Here is a 24427-nt window from a genome sequence, read left to right as displayed (position 1 = left end):
CTCAGAGATCTCCATCTCAACACCAGCACCCAGCTTCACTCAACGACCAGCAAGCTACAGTGCTGGACATCCTATGCCAAACAACTAGCAAGACAGGAACACAACCCCACCCATTAGCAGAGAGGCTGTCTAAAATCATAATAAGTCCACAGACACTCCAAAACACACCACCAGACGTGGACCTGCCCACCAGAAAGACAAGATCCAGCCGCATCTACCAGAACACAGGCACCAGTCCCCTCCACCAGGAAGCCTACACAACCCACTGAACCAACGTTAGCCACTGGGGACAGACACCAAAAACAACGGGAACTACGAACCTGCAGCCCACAAAAAGGAGACCCCAAACCCAGTAAGATAAGCAAAATGAGAAGACAGAAAAACACACAGAAGATGAAGGAGCAAGATAAAAACCCACCAGACCAAACAAATGAAGAGGAAATAGGCAGTCTACCTGAAAAACAATTCAGAATAATGATAGTAAAGATGATCCAAAATCCTGGAAACAGAATAGACAAAATGCAAGAAATATTTAACAAGGACCTAGAAGAAGTAAAGATGAAACAAGCAACGATGAACAACACAATAAATGAAATTAAAAATACTCTAGAAGGGATCAATAGCAGAATAACTGAGGCAGAAGAACAGATACGTGACCTGGAAGATAAAATAGTGGAAATAACTACTGCAGAGCAGAATAAAGAAAAAAGAATGAAAAGAACTGAGGACAGTCTCAGAGACCTCTGGGACAACATCAAACGCACCAACATTCAAATTATAGGGGTTCCAGAAGAAGAAGAGAAAAAGAAAGTGACTGAGAAAATATTTGAAGAGATTATAGTTGAAAACTTCTCTAATATGGGAAAGGAAATAGTTAATCAAGTCCAGGAAGCACAGAGAGTCCCATACAGGATAAATCCAAGGAGAAAAATGCCAAGACACATATTAATCAAACTGTCAAAAATTAAATACAAAGAAAACATATTAAAAGCAGCAAGGGAAAAACAACAAATAACACTTAACGGAATCCCCATAAGGTTAACAGCTGATCTTTCAGCAGAAACTCTGCAAGCCAGAAGGGAGTCACAGGACATATTTAAAGTGATGAAAAGGAAAAACCTACAACAAGGATTAATCTACCCAGCAAGGATATCATTCAGATTTGACGGAGAGATTAAAACCTTTACAGACAAGCAAAAGCTGAGAGAGTTCAGCACAACCAAACCAGCTTTACAACAAACGCTAAAGGAACTTCTCTAGGCAGGAAACACAAGAGAAGGAAAACACCTACAATAACGAACCCAAAACAATTAAGAAAATGGGAATAGGAACATACATGTTGATAATTACCTTAAATGTAAATGGACTAAATGCTCCCGCCAAAAGACATAGATTGGCTGAATGGATACAAAAACAAGACCCATATATTTGCTGCCTATAAGAGACCCACTTCAGACCTAGAGACACATACAGACTGAAAGTGAGGGGATGGAAAAAGATATTCCATGCAAATGGAAACCAAAAGAAAGCTGGAGTAGCAATTCTCATATCAGACATAATAGACTTAAAAATAAAGACTATTAGAAGAGACAAACAAGGACACTACATAATGATCAAGGGATCGATCCAAGAAGAAGATGTAACAATTGTAAATATTTATGCACCCAACATAGGAGCACCTCAATACATAAGGCAAATACTAACAGCCATAAAAGCAGAAATCGACAGTAACACATTCATAGTAGGGGACTTTAACACCCCACTTTCACCAATGGACAGATCATTCAAAATGAAAATAAATAAGGAGACACAAGCTTTAAACGACACATTAAACAAGATGGACTTCATTGATACTTATAGGACATTCCATCCAAAAACTACAGAATACACATTTTTCTCGAGTGCTCATGGAACATTCTCCAGGATAGATCATATCTTGGGTCACAAATCAAGCCTTGTTAAATTTAAGAAAATTGAAATTGTATCAAGTATCTTTTCTGGCCATAATGCTATGAGACTAGATATCAATTACAAGAAAAGATCTGTAAAAAATAAACACATGGAGGCTAAACAATACACTACTTAATAACAAAGTGATCACTGAAGAAATCAAAGAGGAAATAAAATATCTAGAAACAAATGACAATGGAGACACAATGACCCAAAATCTACGGGATGCAGCAAAAGCAGTTCTAAGAGGGAAGTTTATAGCAATACAATCCTACCTTAAGAAACAGGAAACATCTCGAATAAACAACCTAACCTTGCACCTAAAGCAATAGAGAAAGAAGAACAAAAAAACCCCCCAAAGTTAGCAGAAGGAAAGAAATCATAAAGATCAGATCAGAAATAAATGAAAAAGAAATGAAGGAAACGATAGCAAAGATCAATAAAACTAAAAGCTGGTTCTTTGAGAAGATAAACAAAATTGATAAACCATTAGCCAGACTCGTCAAGAAAAAAAGGGAGAAGACTCAAATCAATAGAAATAGAAATGAAAAAGGAGAAGTAACAACTGACACTGCAGAAATACAAAAGATCATGAGAGATTACTAAAAGCAACTCTATGCCAATAAAATGGACAACCTGGAAGAAATGGACAAATTCTTAGAAATACACAATCTGCCTAGACTGATTCAGGAAGAAATAGAAAATATGAACAGAGCAACCACAAGCACTGAAATTGAAACTGTGATTACAAATCTTCCAACAAACAAAAGCCCAGGACCAAAAGGCTTCACAGGCGAAATCTATCAAACATTTAGAGAAGAGCTAACACCTATCCTTCTCAAACTCTTCCAAAATATAGCAGAGGGAGGAACACTCCCAAACTCATTCTACGAGGCCACCATCACCCCGATACCAAAACCAGACAAGGATGTCACACAGAAAGAAAACCACAGGCCAGTACCACAGGCCAATATCACTGATGAACATAGATACAAAAATCCTCAACAAAATACTAGCAAACAGAATCCAACAGCACATTAAACGGATCATACACCATGATCAATGGGGGTTTATTCCAGGAATGCAAGGATTTTTCAATACACGCAAATCAATCAACGTGATACACCATATTAACAAATTGAAGGAGAAAAACCATATGATCATCTCAATAGATGCAGAACAAGCTTTTGACAAAATTCAACACCCATTTATGATAAAAACCCTGCAGAATGTAGGCATAGAGGGAACTTTCCTCAACATAATAAAGACCATATATGACAAACCCACAGCCAACATTGTCCTCAATGTTGAAAAACTGAAAGCATTTCCACTAAGATCAGGAACAAGACAAGGTTGCCCACTGTCACCACTCTTATTCAACATAATTTTGGAAGTTTTAGCCACAGCAATCAGAGAAGAAAAGGAAATAAAAGGAATCCAAATCGGAAAAGAAGAAGTAAAGCTGTCACTGTTTCCAGATGACATGATACTATACATAGAGAATCCTAAAGATGCTACCAGAAAACTACTAGAGCTAATCAATGGTAAAGTAGCAGGATACAAAATTAATGCACAGAAATCTCTTGCATTCCTATACACTAAAAATGAAAAATCTGAAAGCGAAATCAAGAAAACACTCCCATTTACCACTGCAACAAAACGAATAAAATATCTAGGAACAAACCTACCTCAGGAGACAAAAGACCTGTATGCAGAAAATTATAAGACACTGATGAAAGAAATCAAAGATGATACAAATAGATGGAGAGATATACCATGTTCTTGGATTGGAAGAATCAACATTGTGAAAATGACTCTACTACCCAAAGCAATCTACAGATTCAATGCAATCCCTATCAAACTACCACTGGCATTTTTCACAGAACTAGAACAAAAACTTTCACAATTTGTATGGAAAGACAAAAGACCCTGAAGAGCCAAAGCAATCTTGAGAAAGAAAAACGGAGCTGGAGGAATCAGGCCCCCTGACTTCAGACTATACTACAAAGCTACAGTAATCAAGACAGTATAGTACTGGCACAAAAACAGAAAGATAGATCAATGGAACAGGATAGAAAGCCCAGAGATAAACCCACGCACATATGGTCATCTTATCTTTGATAAAGGAGGCAGGAATGTACAGTGGAGAAAAGACAGCCTCTTCAATAAGTGGTGCTGGGAAAACTGGACAGGTACATGTGAAAGTATGAGATCAGATCACTCCCTAACACCATACACAAAAATAAGCTCAAAATGGATTAAAGACCTAAATGTAAGGCCAGAAAGTATCAAACTCTTAGAGGAAAACATAGGCAGAACACTCTGTGACATAAATCACAGCAAGATCCTTTTTGACCCACCTCCTAGAGAAATGGAAATAAAAACAAAAATAAACAAATGGGACCTAATGAAACTTAAAAGCTTTTGCATAGCAAAGGAAACCATAAACAAGAAAAAAGACAACCCTCAGAATGGGAGAAAATATTTGCAAATGAAGCAACTGACAAAGGATTAATCTCCAAAATTTATAAGCAGCTCATGCAACTCAATAACAAAAAACCAAATAACCCAATCCAAAAATGCGCAGATGACCTAAATAGACATTTCTCCAAAGAAGATATACAGACTGCCAACAAACACATGAAAGAATGCTCAACATCATTAATCATTAGAGAAATGTAAATCAAAACTACAATGAGATATCATCTCACACCAGTCAGAATGGCCATCAGCAAAAAATCTAGAAACAATAATGCTGGAGAGGGTGTGGAGAAAAGGAAACCCTCTTGCACTGCTGGTGGGAATGTAAATTGATACAGCCACTGTGGAGAACAGTATGGAGGTTCCTTAAAAAACTACAAATAGAACTACCATATGACCCAGCAATCCCACTACTGGGCATATACCCTGAGAAAACCAAAATTCAAAAAGAGTCATGTACCGAAATGTTCATTGCAGCTCTATTTACAATAGCCCGGAGATGGAAACAACCTAAGTGCCCATCATCGGATGAATGGATAAAGAAGATGTGGCACATATATACAATGGAATATTACTCAGCCATAAAAAGAAATGAAATTGAGTTATTTGTAATGAAGTGGATAGACCTAGAGTCTGTCATACAGAGTGAAGTAAGTCAGAAAGAGAAAGACAAATACCGTATGCTAACACATATATTGGAATTTAAGGGAAAAAAATGTCATGAAGAACCTAGGTGTAAGACAGGAATAAAGACACAGACCTACTAGAGAATGGACTTGAGGATATGGGGAGGGGGAAGGGTAAGCTGTGACAAAGCAAGAGAGAGGCATGGACATATATACACTACCAAATGTAAGGTAGATAGCTAGTGGGAAGCAGCAGCATAGCACAGGGAGATCAGCTCCGTGCTTTGTGACCACCTAGAGGAGTGGGATAGGGAGGGTGGGATTGGGGGAGACGCAAGAGGGAAGAGATATGGGAAGATATGTATATGTATAACTGATTCACTTTGCTATAAAGCAGAAAGTAACACACCATTGTAAAGCAATTATACTCCAATAAATATGTAAAAAAAAAAAAAAAAAGCCGGGGATGTGGCTGAGGTTGGAGTGACATCTGAAGGGGTGATCAGGAGCCAGTCTGTGGCTGAGGTTTCAGCGCATCTGTTGGTCAGTCCGCACCCATGGTGAGGGGTCAACGTATGCTTAGAGCTATGCTTGGACTTGGCCAGAAATAAAACTTCGCCCACAACCATGGACGTGGGCAAAGCTACGTGACCTCCAAATGGACTACACGCATTCTCTTGGCCTCATTAGCACCCATTCAACCCTTGGCCACAGGGAAAAAGTCCTAGCTATTGCCTGATGTGAATGGTGCTGGGATTATGATGATGATGTGGGTACAGCCAGGTGCTGGGCATGCAAGGTGATTAGGGGACCACCCTGCTGTCTGAGAACTCACTATATAGTGGCGGAGACAAGTGTGCAAGCTGAACATCGAAGCTCCGTGTGAGGTCTGTAGAGCGAAGGGAGTGTATGACTCTGCTTAGGCAAAACTAGACTACAAGCTTGATTTCCGTATGGCATCAGTGGTGTGGGACACACTGTGGACCACCCAGTGGTCTCCTCCCTCCCTTCCCCACTCCAGCTCCCTGTGGTCCAGAAGAAGCCTGCCCCATGGATGAGGATGGAGAGGCCGAGTCAGCTCAGAGCCGACAGTGCCGGCTCCCTGCTTGCAGAACTTGTGTGTTGAGCCTGGAGCCCAGGGGGCTCAAAGTTGCTTAGCTGCGGGAGTGAGGGGCACCCAAGGCCTGCGCTGGGGATTAAGGATTTAGTCTGAAGAGCAGATGTGAGAGAGAACACACAGTCTTTCGGAGGCCCAGCGGCAAAGTGATAGTCCCTTTAGACCTTCTCTGGCAGCCGCTGTGAGAGAGCAAATGGTCACACTGAATGGATTGTTAATTCTTCCTGCAGAGTTCAGAGCAGTCCTGGGCAGCTGTAGAACAAGGGAAGCCTTCACAGGAGCAGTCAGTGTAGAGGCAGCACAAAAGCCTACCAGGGATGGCCTACAGGTCAAATGATGCCAGGACAATGGGAAACAGCCTGGTTGGTGAGGCAGAGGCCAAGGGCGGGGCGTGACCAGCAGCAGATGCTAAAGCTATTGAAATGCAGGAGGCAGATCACAGAGGGGAGGGTCAGGGCCACACAGGGGAGCCCCGCTGAGAGACAACTGCAGAGTCCAGCCAACTCGGAGACCCCACAGCGGGGGCAGGGGGGCCAGAGGGATTCTCTGGGATGTTGCCCTTGGTCTTGGCCGCCTTGAGGTCTGTTTGCTGTAGAGGCACGGCTCTGGAAGGTGGACCCCCGCCTGCTGCCTGATGCTCAGGATTTCCAAGCGCATTTCCAAGTGTATTGGTTTCCTAGGGTTGTAATAAATGACCACAACCTGGGTGGCTTAAACAACAGAAATTTAGAGGCTGGAGGTTTGACATCAACGTGTCAGCAGGGCCGTGCTCCCTCTGAGGCTGGGTAGAAGCTTTCCTCGCCTCTCCTAGCTGCTGGCAACCCTCGGCACTGCTTGGCCTGTAGACGCATCACTCCAGTCTCCACCTCTGTCGTCACGTAGGTTCTCCTTGTGTGTCTCTGTCTTCACCTGATGTTTTCCTTTTCTTGGAAGGACACCAGTCATATTGGATTTGGGGCCACCTTCATGACTTCATCTTAACTAATTACATCTGCAAAGACCTTCTTTCTAAATAAAATCACCTTCACAGGAACTGGGGGTTAGTTCTCCTTCAACACATCTTTTGTGAGGGACACACTTCAACCCATAACCCCAGATTATGCTGAGTCATGATTCAAACAGCCTGGGAAGGGGCTGCAAATGGGAGGGAGGTCTTAGCATTTCACTAAGTCAATTCAAACAGGAATGGTGTCAAACGGAGAGCACACAGTAAGAGGGATGGGAAACTCCTGCTTGGTCATGGGCTGAGTGGAACAGGAGGCTTCTGGAAGGACAGTAGGTCCTGGCTTTATTTGTCTGAACAGCACAGCGGGATGTACCAGGGGCCAAGGTGTCCCTAAGGCTCTTACTCAGAAACATAATCCAATTCATTCCAACTGATTTCGGCCAAATTGATCCCCTAAGGGGTGAACATGGTACCTGCCACAAAGGGGCAGGAATGGGGAGGGGAAGAGAAGATTTGACCAGCCGGGGCAGCTCTGCCCAGATCATACCTCTGGAATATGCAGCTTATAGCAAGTATCAAGGTGCCTGGAAAGGAGAGAAGGCTTGTGGGAGGGAGAGAGAGAAATCTATAGCAGGGATTAGTGAAAGCATGGGCAGGATCAGAGAGAACACGCAGCACAGAATTCAGATTAGTGCAACGCAGCTGAGTGAGGGTAATAAAACCAGCAGTGGGAGCCGCATCGATTGTTGAGATTCCAGCCAAATCCACCATGAACATGTTTTCTTTCTTCCAGCCTTTGCCCCTTGGCTTTTGAAAGCAGAAACATTGAATCACCGTGTTCTGTACTAAAAGCTGATCTACCCGCCTCCCCAAAGGATGGAGAGAAAAGCAGCTCTGCTATTAGCAGATGATAGAGGGAAAAAGCTGAGGTCCGGAATGTTTGCCCGGTCGGTTCTCACTCACACGGACACAGAGTCTGGGGACAGGTCTCTCTGGGATGCGCATGATTCCTGTCCCCAGCCTGACCTCTCCTGGGTCAGCACCATGCGGGTCCAGGCTGGGTACTGGGCTCAGCAGGGCTGGACCAGTGGATTTTGGGGAATCCTATTCAAAGGCTCCAGTCTCTAGGAAGCTGGGCAGATGGGGCTGCATGGAGTTCAAATACTGGACTGAAAACCAGTGCTCCGTGACTCACAATAAACCTAACAAAATGGTAGATGGGGGACTTGACGCATCACAGGGTGGAGGCCGAAGGTAGGGCGGGGCAGTGCGCCATGCCTGGCACATACTCTACCTGCTCATTTATTAGTCCATTCGTGCATGGGGCCAGGTAAATGACCACTATATATGTGCTGGGCAGAGGGAAAGAGGTGACAGAAACCAGACAGTTCCAAGACAAGCGCTTGTAATGAGAATGTGTGCCCTGTTGGAGAGGAACCCCACTCAGGGCTGAGGGGGTGTCCTCGGTGCCCACTGACCTGGCCAGTTGACCATCTTCTTTAGGTGCAGCCTGAGACAGTGGGGATCTGGGAAGGCTTTGCAGAGATCACGCTGTCTGAATTTGATTCCAGGGGGTGAGTAAGGCAGACCATGCAGGGAGGTCATCCAGCAAAGGGAGCAGAGTGTGATAAGGCAGGTCCTATGTACATAACCAGTGTGAGTGTGGCACTGGGCACCAAGGAGGAAATAGAGGTGGGGAGATGGGGAAGGGTCAGCGACTAGAGAGCGAAGGGCTTTCGAATAAGGCTAATTGTCCCCGAGCACAAAGGGAATCTTGGGAGCATCTTAATCAGGATCAGACTCTTACTTCGGGGTGATCGCTTGTCTTCTGTGGAGCGTACATCGGAAAGGACCAGCGTGATGATAGGGAGACCACTTTGGAAGCTGTTACACTAATCTGATGAAGACTTTATGAATCTCAAACATGAGTCGCAGCAGTGAGCAAGAAGGGAAAGATGCAGAAGAGATTTCGGAGGCAAATATTGGACAGACCTGATGACTAACTGAATATTAAAGACAGGGAGAGAGAGGTCAAGGATGACGCTGGGTTTCTGAATCTGAATTTTTTTTTTTTTTTTTTTCGGTACCCGGGCCTCTCACTGTTGTGGCCTCTCCCGTTGCGGAGCACAGGCTCCGGACGCGCAGGCTCAGCGGCCATGGCTCACGCGCCCAGCCGCTCCGCGGCACACGGGGTCCCCCCGGACCGGGGCACAAACCTGTGTCCCCTGCATTGGCAGGCGGATTCTCAACCACTGCGCCACCAGGGAAGCCCCTGAATCTGAATTTAACGGCAGTTTGGATAGCAGACTGGAGACGGATTTCTCCTTGGTCTAAGGAGAATATCCCAAGAGAGAAAAAGGTATAGCGAGGGCCTCAGTCTCTTATACGCACCTTGCTTGGATGCTTGCTTTACAGGAAACACAGACATTCACATGCTACAGGAGAACACTCCACAGGGGATTGGGCACCCCAGCAAGATGCCTTCCTCTTCTGCATTGTCTTTTGAGTCCACTGGGAGAGTGGCAGCAGAAGCTGGCAGTCAGAATGGTGTTCCAAGACCCCGGTGTCTGTCAGGCTGTGAACATCTGCTGTAAGACTACTGACAAAGGTGACACTCTGGTGCACTTGACTGAGTACTCGACTCCTTCCCTGCTTCATAGAGTCTGCCTGCAGCCACTTGGGCAGCCAAACGGAAAAGCTGAGGAGGTTCTGCGGTGACCACCTGGCTCCTGATTACCACCTGCCTCCCTGACCCCCAGCTGTTCTTCAGGTATTCCGCCCCTATTCTGCAGGTGCAGCCCCGGACTGTGCTCTGGGACCAACTGAAGCCTCCATCAAGGGGAACTGGAGGATGCCCAGGTCTAAGGACTTCAGCATCGTGCTGCCTCACCCTCCATCCTGCTCTTGCTTTGGGCCATCTCTGCAGCTGGGGTTGCTGCGCTGCTGTGTCCAGCCTCCCACCTTGTATGTCCCAACTCCCTAATGAGCCCTGGTTTGTGAATCCTGCTTGGCACTTTAGGTGCCTCAGACCTGGGGCTCTGGTGGGTTCTTACCTCTCACCCCCATCCTCTGTGTTTCTCAGGCTGGGCCACAGTTCTGGCCCAGCCACCTGCCTGAATGTCACCAATGTCGCCAGATTCTCTGCTTCCCTCCTCTCTGGACCTCAGTTTCCTCACCTGTAAAATGGGTTTAGGATAATAATGACAGCACAAGTCTAAGCACTTAAAGTTTATTTCTCATGTATTCCTCTCAGCAACTAGCAATTATTAGTGTCCCCATTTTGCAGACAAGGAAATGGGGCAAACTGTGTAATCAGTGTCCCCATTTTGCAGACAAGGAAATGGGACAAACTGTGTAATCTCTCTGAGGCTCAAAGTCCCACAGCTAGTATGTGATATAGTTTTTGAGGCACAGCCCTGGATCATGGTAGTTCTCGGTCCCAGGCGTGTAATGGGTGCTCACTAATACTGGCCATGGGTATAGAGCATAGCGGGTAAGATTACAGACTTTCCAGAGACCTAGGTTCAAATCCCGTTTCATCATTTCCGAGTTGTGTGATTTTCAGTCACCAGAGCCTCAGACTTCTTATCTATAAGATACAGTTTCCTTATCTATAAAATGAGAATGCTAATGGTACCCTACATGGTAGAGTTGTTGAGAAGTTTCAGTACATTAATAATATGAAACCCTCAGCACATTCCATGGGACGTAAGAAGGATGTAACACATATTTACTATTTTATTGTTCTTTTCATCATCATGTTGAACACTCCTGGTGCCACTGTCCCCCAGAGCTGCCACCTCTCTCCAGCCAGCAGGCTGCACTCCCACTGCCTGTCTTCTACCTCTCTCCGCCAAGCACAGCCCCATCCTGGTGGATGTACAGGTTTAAGTCTTTTCCAGAGAGCTTCATCTGGTCCTCCTGCCTCTAGCTCCTCTTCTCACACCATCCATCAACCCCTGCCAGAGGGCAGAACCTCCCTGGGAGGGTCGCTCACTCCCCAGGATGTCCAAGCCTGCCAGGGGCACCAGGCATCCTGCTGGGCCTTCCCTAAGGCTGCCGTGCTGCTTCCCCATCTGCTCTCAGCCACACAGCCTTGCCCCAAAGGCTCAAACTCTTTCTACCTGGATCCAAGATTTACAAGACATCCCTGGGAAAGTTGCTTTAGAGGCAGTTAGCTGCAGAGCAGTCCCAGAGAGCATATTATGGCCTGAATCCTGTCACTGTGGCAAGGTCTTGATTTAAAGACTTGCCAGGAAAATAACAACAGAGAGTTTTAACATGAAGTGCAAAGGAGGGAACGATAGAGTGGAGTTGTACCTGGCACCCTCTCAAACCAGGAGCCCTGCTGGAAATGCATCCACTTTGTCTGCTGACCCTAGTCATGACTGAGCCAGGCAGGGCAGGGACTCATCCTTACTACATCATAGAAAGGAAACCAAGGCTCAGAAAGGCTCAGTGATTTGCCAGAGTTCCCCAGTTTTAAGGAACAGAGTTTGGGCTCCACGTGAGGGCTTGTCCCAAGGCCCTCCTCCCCAGGGAGAATGGACAACGGGCACTCAGCATGGGCAAGGCAGTGACTATGGGCCAGCCTGCGGGTTCAGACCGGACGGAGCAGGGCTACCTGGCTGACTTTCGGTGCATCCATTCTAGCCTCCAGATTGGGTGCTGCCAGTCTCCTACTGGGCTCAGTCTCCCAGAGCGCCCCCTGGAGGCCTGGCCAAGCTACTGCAGGGGCTAGAAAAGCACTGTTTCAGTGATGGTGGGTCTGGGGTCCACCTGGTCCTTCAGCTGAAATGTTAAATAACTAGTCATCTGTTCACTGCAGTCGCAAGTCATCCCACTACAGAAAAACACCCAACCTTGACCATAAGAGGTTTTACCTTATGTTTTTCGATGGAAGCGTCCCTGGCCTCTGCCCACTACATGCCAGTAACGCCTCATACCCAGCTGTGACAACCAAATACATTTCCAGATATTGCTGAATGTCGCCTGGGGGTGTGTCTAAATGGAATAAAAAGAACTGAACATTTATTGACCCTCTGCACTCTGTGCCTCTACGCTTCTGTCTACCAACTAGGCTCACAGATGGTCAAGCCATTTTGTTGGGTTTTTTTTAATTTTTAAAAATTGAAGTATAGTTGATTTACAATGTTGTATTAGTTTCTGGTGTAGAGCAAAGTGATTCAGTTTTATATCAATATATATATTCTTTTTTCAGATCCTTTTCCATTATAGGTCATTACAAGATACTGAATATAGTTCCCTATGCTATATAGTAGGACCTTGTTGTTTATCTGTTTTATATACAGTAGTTTGTATCTGCTAATCCTAAATTCCTAATTAGCTCTACATCTGCGCTGTCTAAGATGATAGCCACTAAGCCACACGTGGTTACTGAGCACTTGAAGTGCGTCTAGTGTGAAGGAGGAACTGAATTTTAAAATTTATCTCCAATAATTTAAATTGTTAACATGGGAACACTGTAAAGTATATTTTGTTAAACACAATGTTTATCTTTTTAGGATAATACTTCATTATTAACTGTTTAAAATGTAGCATCTGAATTGCAAAATGCTGTAAGTATAAAATTGACACCAGATTTCAAAGACTTAGTGCTAAAAAAAAAATGCAACGTATCTTTCATTAGTAATTTTAAAATATTGCTTACATGTTAAAATGATAATATTTTGTAGACATTGGGTTAAATAAAATTTATTAAAATGAATTTCACCTGTTACTTTTTAACTTTAATGTGACTCTAAGAAATTTCAAAATACATACATGTCTGAGATGCTATATCTACTGAACACAGTGCAACTCTGGAGGTTTTCAGCAGGGGGTGCTTTTGCCCCTCAGGGGATATCTGGCTGTGTCAGGAGATGTACTTGCTGTCCTAGTTGGGGAATCAAGTGCTCCTGGCATCTAATGGGTTTAGGGATTTGCTAAACATCCTACAGTGCACAGGACAGCCTCCCACAACTAAGACTTATCTGTCCCCAAATGTCACTAGTGCTGAGGTTGAGAAACCCTACCCTAGAGCATGAATTCCTTGAAGGAAAAGTCAGGAAGACCTGAAGAATTAGTCGGAGTTATCACACACAGTTCTCACCATTAATGATGGCCAGGGGTGTTGGTAACCTTGCTTCTCCTGATGGAGAGAAGGAAGCCCACACTAGAGCAATGACTCGCAAGAAGTGACTGAGCTGAGACTCGCACTCATCCACTCACTCTAAAAGCCAGCCTGCCCCCCTTGCTCCACAACCGGCTTCCACAGTCCTCTGAGTTGGTGCTGATGCGAAGAGGCTGCTTGTATTCACGGTCTAATGTCTCCATTACTCAGACCCGGGTGGTTATTATTCACATCAGCCGTTATTGCTACCAGGGGATGAGCATTAACAAAAACGCCCTTGGAAAGGGACAGCCTGCTCGAAATACTCGCGGGCACCTCACCCATCAAACGAGGCTGAGAAAGGCGTGGAAATAAATGCAACACAATGAAATAAACCTGTCAGAGAGGGAGCGTTCAGATGCCTCAGAAGGCAAGAGGTAAAACAAATGTGCCTGATGTGGGATTGACTCTGTTTAAAGAAAACATTACAGGACTGCGGACTTGAAGAGAGCCCGGAAAACACTGGCCCAGCAGGAAGGGAGCTACTTGTACCCTCCAGAGAAGCACTGTTTCCTTGGCACACTGGGTGTGGGCATGTGGTAGGAACCACTCTCTTCTCACTGTCACCGTGCATCCGTCTGCAACTGCCACCTCCTTTGGGGTGAGAGTGAGGCTGGGGGCCTTTGATGGGATGGGGTAGGAGCCTGACATTTGATGAAGGCCTGGAGAGCAGGGTACTCTCTAGGGTCACCTAATGTAATCTTGAGTATGACTCTGCAGTAGGTGTGACGATTCATTTTGCAGGTGAAACAAAGGCTGTGCAACTTACTTGAGGTCATATAACTAGGGAGTGGCTGTGATGACATTCCTAGGGTGTTGATGGTGACATGCTGGGCTATGGGGCTTGATGGCAGGCACAAAGGCGGGGACAGAACTTGGTTGTCGTGAATGCTGTGAAGGCTCTGCTCAGATCTCCTTTCCTGGGCTGGTGCGCTAATCTCCAGCTGGTTGGGGGGGGTGGTGCTGGCTGCTAAGAGCTCACAGCCACCTCCTTCCCTGCAGAACTGCCATAAGGCAAAGTGAAGTTGCCTCGCCAGGACACGGGCAACGGCTAAACTGACACAGCGGCACAAATGCTGGAGCCCCTGCCTCAAAGTGGGGACGCCCCAGTGATAAGAGTGCACACTCCAGAGCCCCCGTGGGCTCAGCTGACACAGTCTCCACATCCTCCCTTGGCTTCTTCCCCGGCCCTATCCCATCTCCCTCACTTTCTTTCTTCTGAGAATACTCATCAGTGAATAATTTGCACAAGAATCCCCATCTCAGGCTCTGTGTCTGGGAAACCCAGGCTAAGACAGTGAAGCAGTGCAGCAGTGCTTCACTGAGCAGTGAAGTTTCCGAGTTTGGGAAAGGGGGTGAACAGAAGTGGACCATGAGGTCCTGGACGGCTGGACTCATGTCATCCTTGCATGATGTATCCCCTTTCCCACCATGACACACTGACCAGTCAGGGACTAGCAGAGAGGAGACCGCTGTCTGAGCAAGAACTTTGAGAGAGGTGCCAGTTAAAGATCTGAAATCTCTAAGAAACCTCCACTGACCAGGAAGGACCCCCGCAGTAGAGATCCCTATGTCAGCAGGGTCTCTTCTGTCTCTGGGGCTCCATGATGGGCATCAGCGTCTGATGGGTTCTGCATCCCAATCTTTGAAGAGCAGCGGAAGTTTATATGAAATGAGATTGAAATACAGTGTGCTACAGGGAAGGGGCTGGTATTTGCTTCAAATAAATACCTACACTATTTATTTAGACTGGGTGTTCCCATAGCACCCTTTTTCATATTCATTATCTTGTTTCATCTCAGGATACGGCTGCAGAAGACTCTGCAGGTGCAAAGTCTGTAAGAAAACGGTGCTCCCTAAGAGGGAAGCATTATTACTCTTACTTAACAGATAGGAGAGGTGGGAATCATCATACTGAAGTGACCTGTCCAAGACAAACGGCAGACGGTGTGGGGGTCATAGCCAGATCTAAGCACAGATAAGGTAGGTCAATTTTCCCCCAACCTCAGACCACAGCTCAGCTGTCACTTCCCCTGGGAATCATTCCCTGGGCTCCAGGTATGTTTGTTGGTTTATTTTGAACACCACACATCTCTTCTTTGTAGCCTGACTCAGAGTTGCAGCTGTCCATTTATTTGTGTAGTTTTTTTCTTTTTTTTGGATGAATGGCTCTTTCCCCTCCCCCAAAGGTACAGGAATAGGTTTTCTTTTGCTCATCACTATATACCTCAACGCTTAGAGCAGTGCCTGGCACATAGTAGGTACTGTGTATGCGTGAGTAGAATGGGTGAATGGATGAATAGATGGATGGATGGATAGAGGGAGGGAGGGAGGGAGGGAGGGAGGGAGGGAGGGATGGGGGGGTGGAGGGATGGCTGCGTGGGTGGATATGTGGGTGGGTTGGAGAGACTGCCAGTTCCTCTCGGGTGCACCTGGCCTCCAGGGACCACTGAGCACAGGCTGCTCTCACTCCCCTCCCCCCGCCCAGGGCTCTGGTGATCACCTGTGGTGAGAAGGCAGAGTGGAGTCCCCGGGGTCACCTGGGCGCTGCCCATTGGTGCTGACCACAAGGAAGCCAGTCCCCAGGCAGCATGCAGAAGAGAAGGAGAGAAAGAAACACACATGAACACGTGCAGTACGGTGAACAAAGCTGCAATTCTCGCGGCTCTGAAGAGCTCACGCTAAACAGCAAAAGAACATCATGATCTAACAAAACAGGGCCTGAAATAGATTTTTTTTAATGAAATAATAAGAGTCACCATTTATCAAGCACCCACCACATGCCAGGGACTCTGCCAGGTACTTCACATACAATGTTTCTAAGACTTAGAACAACCCAGAAAGGTCAGTATTATTATAAACGAACCCATAGCCTTTCCACCCAGACATCTTCTCCCCGTCTTCCCTTTCTTAGTAAATGGCGTCACCATCCACGTAGCCACGCCGTCTACAAGCCTGGGAGTCGTCCTTTACCTCTCCTTTTTACTGATCTCCCACTTCTGATCACTTGGCATGCCTTCTTAATTCTACTCCAGAAAAGGTACTGAAGCTGCCCCCTTCTCTCCAATTTCATCTCCACTCCGTTCAAGACATCCTCCTGTTTCGCTTGGGTTATTGAAGCAGCCCCTGCTGGTCCTCCCGCCTCCAGTCCTGTCCCCTTCAGTCCGTTCTCCATCCTTCAGTCGAAACGCATCAGTGACCCTGTCGTGCTCCAGGTCAACTTCAACCTCCTTAACCCAGTTCACAGACCGTCAGTGATGAGTTCCCTGCCCGCCCCTCCAGCCTCTCTCCACTCCCACCACCGCACTCTGTGCTCTGTCCCGAGCACAATAAACTCCTTTCCCTCATCAGCAGCGCCCCCCGGCCCACCTTCTTGTCGGCAGGCCTTACCTAGGCTGGTAACTTGGTGTGGAAATACCCCCTTCCTGCCTCTTCACCTGGATGACGACTGTTCATCCTCCAGGTGTCGGTTCAGAAGTCCTTCGCTCTGGGAGACCCACCATATATGGGTCAGTGCCCTTCTTCTGTCTTCCCCGAACACCCTGGTCTTCCCTTCCCCAAGCAATAAGCTCACTGTATTTTAAGTGGCTGCCACCCCCGCAATTCTGAGTCTCCTTGAAATCAGTCACTGTCATTTACAAATGTCCTGCTGTGGCATTGTGGTGGAGCTGCACAGTAGGTACTCAGGGTATATCTGTTGAATAAATGAATGAAGGAAGGATGAATCAGAAAATTGATATAACTTGCTCAAGGCCACAGAACTATGAACTGGCAGAGGCAGTATTCAGATCCTGGTTTGTACGACTTCAATGTTCTGTCCTTTTGAACCCACTACTTGCCTCTCGAAACTGAATCAAAAAGCAGGAAGGTGTCCTAGGCCCCGTCAAAGGCTGCGTGTTTCTCTAGTGATTCATCAACAAAATTGTATAAAGTCCTTATGCAAAATGGAGAGAGGGGTAGGACGTCCCAGACCCACTGAGAAACAGGAAATACATAATTTCAAAAATTCACACAAATGGCAAGCTTTACCAACAGCTGTGAAATACGTCAAACTGTAACCACCAGTCAACGGTAATCATAATACTCCTCCCTCAAAGGTATGGGGAACTTCAACATTTTCAAACCACATTCCAAGTCCAACTTCACCCCTTTCAAATCACGTTCTAGTTTTATAGGAAACTACTATAGCTGGTAGGCCAAATCTGGCCACCCACTGTTTTCTGTGTGCCCACTGGTGAAGATGGTTTTTACACTTTTTAATGGCTGGGAAAAAAAATAAAAAGAAGAGTAATATTTTGTGACACATGAAAATTAAATAAAATTCAAATTTCGGTGTCCATAAATACATTTTTATTGGAACACAGCCACACTCGTTTTACATGCATTATCTACGGCTGCTTTTGTGCTACGATGACAAAGTGGAGAAGTAGTGACAGAGACCATATGGCCTGAAAAACTGAAAGTCACTATCTGGCCCTTCACAGAAAAGTTTGCCGACCCCTGTTCTAAGCGCATGTTTTTAGTAAATGTGCCCCCAACCTTTTGAGGCAGGGAAGACAGAGACTGCTGGCCTGGCATGTCAGAAAAAGAAATAGAAGGCTGAGAGAAGAGGTGACTCAAATCCCCATCTGGCCTCTTTCAGCAGCCTCCTACCTGTTCTTCCCTGCTCCAGCCTTATCCTTGCCTCAGTCTCCGTTCTCTGGTCCAGTTTCTAAGCTGTAATTAGGGTAGCCTTTGCGACAAAGGCAGCCTGCTGAGCACCTCCAAGGGCTCGCACCGTCTCAGGACAATCATTGCTCCTCTAGACGCCACGGGGCTAATGCAGTGTCCTCAGTGTCCTGGCCTTGCTTACCACTCCAGCCTCACCTCTGATCCCTCCCAGCCTCCTGTGGTCACACTGGCATTCTAGCCATGGTTCAAAGGAACCCCGTCCCATTCAAGTTCAGTGGCCACCTCTCTTGGCTCCAGTGATCTGCACGTGTACATTCCTCAGCTCAGAAGACCTCCCTGTCTTACTCTCCAGCCTTGTTCAATATGATAATTGTCACTCTTCTTTCAAAACTTTGTCTCAGTGACCACATACCTGAGAAGGTACACCCTACATTGACTTACGTGTCTCTTCTCTCTGCTTCCACAGCATCCTGAATTTACCTTCACCATAGCCCTCATCATAGCGTATTGATATAATTACTCTTGGTTGGCTCCCTCACTACTTACTATTTGTTCAGTGCTTATTATTAGCCAGGCATAGCACTAAGCACTTGATGTGCTCATTAACTTCTTAATTAGCCCCGTGAAGTAAGTGGTGTTATTGTCATTGTTTCATAGGTGGGGAAACTGAGACACAGAGCAGTTTAGTACATTTTCTAGCCTGGAGTCAAAGACTGTCCAAATCCAAAGACAAACTTCTTAACCTCTAGGAGACGAGGGACCACATATCAATATTAAGTTGCACTCAAAACTAAATGGATAAATGAAATTCTAGTTTAGTATTTTTCATTTACTAGCCGTGTCACTTGGAAAATGACACACATTTTGGAGTTTCAATTTCTCTACTTATAAAATGGGGATGACAGTAAGTATCTCATGAAGTTCTTTCGAGGATTAAATGAAAAAGAGTTAAAGCCTTAGTTTGGTTAGGAGGCCCAGAGGAGCCTCCCCACCCTACAATTTATGGCTACAACGGTTTAGCAGGAATGCTTAGCTATGAGGGGTGGGAACAGAGGTGTATCTGGACAGGTGCTGGGATGGGGAGAAGTCTTCCCAGTGGGTGGAGTAGCAGAAGTTAAGTGATGGATAATGGGTCTCAGCAGGACACAAAGGAAGTAGAAATAGGAAAAGGACTCATATATTTAGTGCTAGAGACAACTGGTGTTTACTGGTGCCTGGCCCATCTCTCCTTAAGGCATATGGAAGAATTCTAGTCTCATCAAGGTCATGTAAGTGGAAGTCACATGAGTTATTTCCAAGTGAAGTATTTAAGATCCAGGTTACTACTTCCATACTTACTTCTCCCCTGCTCTGGGGTCCTTTGAGGCCATTTATATTCTAGATGGCATAACAACAAAGAAGCCTTTGTGGCACTGAACTACTGAGATTTAGGTATTAATTTGTTGTTGCAGCAAAGCCTAGCTTATCCTGACTAATTCAGCAGAACAAAAGATGAAGTCCCTTGCTTTCTCCTCTGTCATCCGGTCTGCCTACAGTGTGGCTTTTTTACTGGAGGATTCATGATCCTTCTCTCTTCACAGTTTCCAGAGCTTGCTCATATGTATCTATGACAGCCATTAACAAAAACATTGGGACCATGCAAAGAAGAAGGAGGTCTGAATACTGAGTGCCTCAGACTTGCTTTCTGGTTTTCTTCCCTTCTAAAGCAATGAAGGTTGAATGCAAAGAGATGCCGATAGGCTAAAGATGGCCCTGGATCAGATAACCTTGAAGACAAATTAATTTCTTCATTTATGAGCTTCGGTACATTGTGGAAGTAAAGCTGAGGGCTCCTTGAGGGACCCCACCTTCTGCTCCAGATCCCAGGACTTAGCTTGAATACTGCTGAAGACAGGCCAAAGACCCATCATCACACCCTAAAGGTTCTATTATCAGCTGTTACTGGAAGAGAGGGATGGGAAGGGGTTAACAAATAGGAGACAGAGGACCCTGACAGCGGCTCATAGAATCTCACCCAGTCTGTGGTACTGACAAGATTCAAAATGGCGCCATGGAAATGCCATGAGCATTGGAGTTAGATCTGAGTGACAATTCTGAGGGACCTTAAGCTCTTTATTTAACCCATCTGAGCTTACACTGCTTCATTTCTTAAGTAAGGGTAATAATGGTGACCACTATTTATTTAGTGCATAATAAATGCCAGGCTTTACTGCTATCATTGCACTGGAGACTCATGTGAACACACAGCCCTATGACTTGCACACAGTAGGTGGTTAATTGTTGCTAACACTCCCGACACTACATTGAGACCCCATCAGAGAAAGCTCCAGTGGAGCTTTATGCTTTGTATTTCTATCCCTTGGCTCCAGCCTACCCACGTTTTCTCCCTTTCCTTGACCCCTGATTTTAAAAGGCCTACTATTCCCTTCATAAGATGCAATGACTTTGGGATATCAGATCTGAGCTAAAGTCAACTTGGGTGTCTCAGGTTTTAAGTAGATACTCCTCATTTCTAGTTTAGAGGGATGAAATAGGACTCCCCAGGGATATGCTTGAAGGACAAGTATTGGTCTTGGCTTTTGTTTTCTGGACTCTGTTGTACCAGCTTTGTCTTTCTGAGTGGGGTGTGGAGAAGGTGTGCACATCTGTGTGTCACGGGGTGGTGGCCAGAGCAAATCTAGAGAGTAGGGAGTAGGGCGAGGACAGAGAAGACTAGACAGATGTTCCAGCTGTTGTAGCAAGAAAAATGTTAAAGGGTTGGGATGTTTAAAGGTCTTCTTTAGGTTCTTTTACAGTATACTCATGATATAATCCTCTTATTCCATCTTGTCACATAACCTTCAAGGAAATCCACATTATTCCATTGGCATTTTAGGGTCTAGAAGATGCTGGGTGAGAGCAAAGAGGCCCAAGGGACAAAGAGACCTTGTTACACTAAAGTAATTCTGAGAACCCCAAGCATGGAAAATTCATCTCATGGGGCTTGGCTAGAGAGGAATACCACTCCCCTGCCCTAACCTCAAAACACACACCTGGGCTTTCTCCTCTGAAAGTCTGGTAGGACTTCTAAGGACTGAACAATAACCAAGAGTTTTCCAACAGACTCACTCACTATAGCCTAGCCTCTCACAAGTGATCCTTCATTATAGCCCCTACTTCCAGCTGCCATAGCTAGATTTGAGCACCCTGTGATTCTGGATCCCTCCTGAAATTGCTGGGCAGATGATGAGAAGGGGAAAAGTGCCACAGTCAAAGGTTAGCAAGTGCATGAGCAAAACCTTATACTCAGGCAATGCAAATATATTATTGCTGTGTAGGAGCTCATCTAAACACAATGGCCTGTAGATGAAGATGATAAATGCTGAGAGCCAAGGCCAGTGTCATTCCTGTCCCCTCTCAGTTTCTGCACTTTGAATCTAGCCTGAGTCCATTTGATAAATGCCTGGTTTGTACAACTGCATGAGAAGCGACTACGGTCCAGGCTTTGGCTTTCTTCCTTGGGGAAGAGCAGAGAGAAGATGTGTGCTTAGTAGACCTGGGTCTCCAGGTCTCATATAAGACAAGACCCAGAAGAAGGAAGAAAGGACGTGCAAGCTGTATCATCTATGATGTTCTTGACCTTTTATGTGCATTATCCCAAATTATCAGGGGAAAGAACTAATGATCGTAGGCCTAAAAGGGATGGGATGGACTCCTAGAGGTCGTGACTTGTTCAAGGTTAAACAGCTAAATTTTGGATGTGGGATTTGAAACCAGGTGTCTCTGATTTCCCATTATTCCAGGTAATCTCTCGAGGAAGCTTTATACAAGACAGAACCTTCCATATAGAAGTAGATCAATGGAAGCAGGGAGGGCGGGCAGTGGGCATTTCCTATCTGATAGCAGACAACTCCTACATCTTGCTTGGCTTCTCACATAACCTGCGGCAGGTTATTCTTGTAACTAAAAAAGCCAGGGACACATAGGGACACATCACTCCCCTTCTGGGCCCCAGTCTTAGCATCTGTGAAATGAGGGCATCTCACTGGAGAATGGTTATTTATTGTCCCTGCAGGGGTGAGAATCCATTAGGAAGAGAGGAGAGAAAACGCTGGATGAAATCTACCTCAGGCTTAGCCATTATAAAAAGAAGCCACAGGGTTTCCCTGGCAGCGCAGTGGTTGGGAGTCTGCCTGCTGATGCAGGGGACATGGGTTCGAGCCCTGGTCTGGGAGGATCCCACACCCTGCGGAGCGGCTGGGCCCGTGAGCCACAACTACTGAGCCTGCGCAGCTGGAGCCTGTGCTCCGCAACAAGAGAGGCCATGATAGTGAGAGGCCCGTGCACTGCGATGAAGAGTGGCCCCTGCTTGCCGCAACTAGAGAAAGCCCTCGCGCAGAAACGAAGACCCAACACAGCCAAAAATAAACATACAAATAAATTAATTAATTAAAAAAAAAAAAAAAAAGAAGCCACATTTACAAAAGACTATTACCCACCCTCTTGTTACCCAAGACAGTGGTTTTGGTCCATCAATACCACAAGGCAGCACGGGACTATGGGTGACACTGGCCCCTTATCTCATGCTTCATTATTCTGGAGTTCAGCTTTCAGCACCTACTCTGAGGGGGTTGTTTTAATGGGATCCTTAGAGACTGTTTACTAGATTAAAACTGACTTTCTTCTGCAAAGCAATTCTGCAAATGGCTTTATGGGTTTCCGGATTTATTTTGTCTCAATGACTGGGCTCAGTTTGCAAATCAAATCAAAGCTGATTTTTCCAACTGCCACTTGGGCACACCCAGCGGGAGTCTGCAGAGCCAGCTGTGTTCCCTTGCCGGCTGGCGCCAAAGATGGGAGTGAGGCTGCCTGCGGGCGGCCAGAGAGGTTCCAATGGGAAGACAGTGGACAAGCAAGGACCTGATTGCCCCCAACTGGGGTGGGGGGAACAAGTCCGAGGAGGCAAATTTTATTTTCTGGAAGGAGAAAAGGCAGATTTATGTGGCCCCAAAGACTGAATGGCAGAACTAATAGGGAGCCAATTTGGACCCCTGATGTTGAGGTTTCCTTCAACTGAAGTGTCCAATGGTGGGATGACCTCCCTGGGGGAATAGTGAGGTCCCTGTCACAACAGGCAATTAAGCGGAGCCTGGCTGGTCTTTTTGTTAGTGGGGATTGTAGATCATGTAGCTAATCCCTGCCTCTACCACTTTTATTCCTACCTTCCAAGAGGACATTAAAAAAAAATTTTTTTTATTTTATTTATTTCTTTTGGCCGCGTTGGGTCTTTGTTGCGGTGCGCAGGCTTCTCACTGCAGTGGCTTCTCTTGTTGCAGAGCACAGGCACATGGGCTTCAGTAGTTGCAACACGTGGGCTCAGTAGTTGCCACACGCGGGCCCTAGAGCGCGCAGGCTTCAGTAGTTGTGGTGCACGGGCTTAGTTGCTCCGTAGCACGTGGGATCTTCCCACACCAGGGCTCGAACCCGTGTCCCCTGCATTGGCAGGCGGATTCTTAACCACTGCACCACAAGGGAAGTCCTCAAGAGAATATTTTGACAAGTAGCTTGTATTTGAAAAAATGAGGTCATCGAAGACCTCATCCATCCATCCAGCCAGCCAGCCATCTAGCCATTGATCCATACATTAATTGATTGATTAATTGAGTGATCAGTCCATTCATTTATCTACTTGTTCATTCAACATATATTACTGAGCACTAATGTTCGTTAGGATCTGGGGACACAACATGGCTCAAAATAGACACGATCCTTTCATTTACTTCACTTAGAATCTCGCTGGGAGACAGACAATCAATATGTAAACCAACAAAAATATATATATTTGTAAGTGATGATGAATGCTATGAAAAAAAGTACAGGGTATAATGAGAGTGGAAAACGTTGGGGATACACATTAGACTGGAGGTTAGGACGGTCTTTCTTAGGAGGAGGGATTGAAGCTGCAATCTGAAAGATGTACATCTGTTAAGCTAGATAATTTCAGGCAGAGGGGGCAGGATGAGGAAAGGTCTTACTGCAGCAAAAACAGAAATAAAGTTTTCCCTCTCCTGAGAGCAAGGAAAGTAAAGGGAACAGTGAACAGGCTAGAGAAGAAACATAACATGGCCTGAAAGAGTTAATCACTCCTAGTTTTTAACTGTTACTAATCTATAGTGTCTGTAACTAGATTTGTACATCACAAAGTTAACCTATTACTCTTTAACACTATGTGAATTACATCCTGCGCTCCCTTGTAGCAAATCACCCTTTGTAGTATTTGCATTTCAGAAAAAAGGTTGCAAGCCAATAGCCAGAGACAAACTGACTCAATTACCTGGCTGCCTGATGCCAGCTGTGACTGTTTTGAAATAATGCAGGAAGAAGAATGCAAGACCTTCACTACTTTGATCCTTATCATATACCCTGGACTGCGAGTCCCACATATAAAATCTTCTCCGTTTGGGGGTGGGAGGACACACACAGTC

The 24427-nt window shown here is 45.7% G+C and overlaps 1 protein-coding gene across 12 annotated transcripts in view; it reads right to left on the bottom strand.

Annotated features, from left to right (window-relative positions):
* The window catches only part of PTPRT (protein tyrosine phosphatase receptor type T), a 1087126-nt gene that overhangs the window by 184109 nt on the left and 878590 nt on the right, over window positions 1–24427 (bottom strand). For 6 of the 12 annotated variants that reach the window (XM_049698694.1, XM_049698695.1, XM_012534093.3 and 3 more), the window contains exon 14: window positions 15796–15852. The exons of the other annotated variants lie outside the window; for them this stretch is intronic. In XM_049698694.1, the coding sequence (XP_049554651.1) occupies window positions 15796–15852 (57 nt within the window). The remainder of the gene's footprint in view (window positions 1–15795; window positions 15853–24427) is intronic. 12 annotated transcript variants of the gene reach the window in all.

The sequence above is a fragment of the Orcinus orca genome, chromosome 16 (assembly GCF_937001465.1).
Source record: "Orcinus orca chromosome 16, mOrcOrc1.1, whole genome shotgun sequence".
NCBI lineage: Eukaryota > Metazoa > Chordata > Mammalia > Artiodactyla > Delphinidae > Orcinus > Orcinus orca.
The sequence above is the reverse complement of the archived record's forward strand: the minus strand, read 5'-3'. Positions and strand labels throughout refer to the sequence as shown.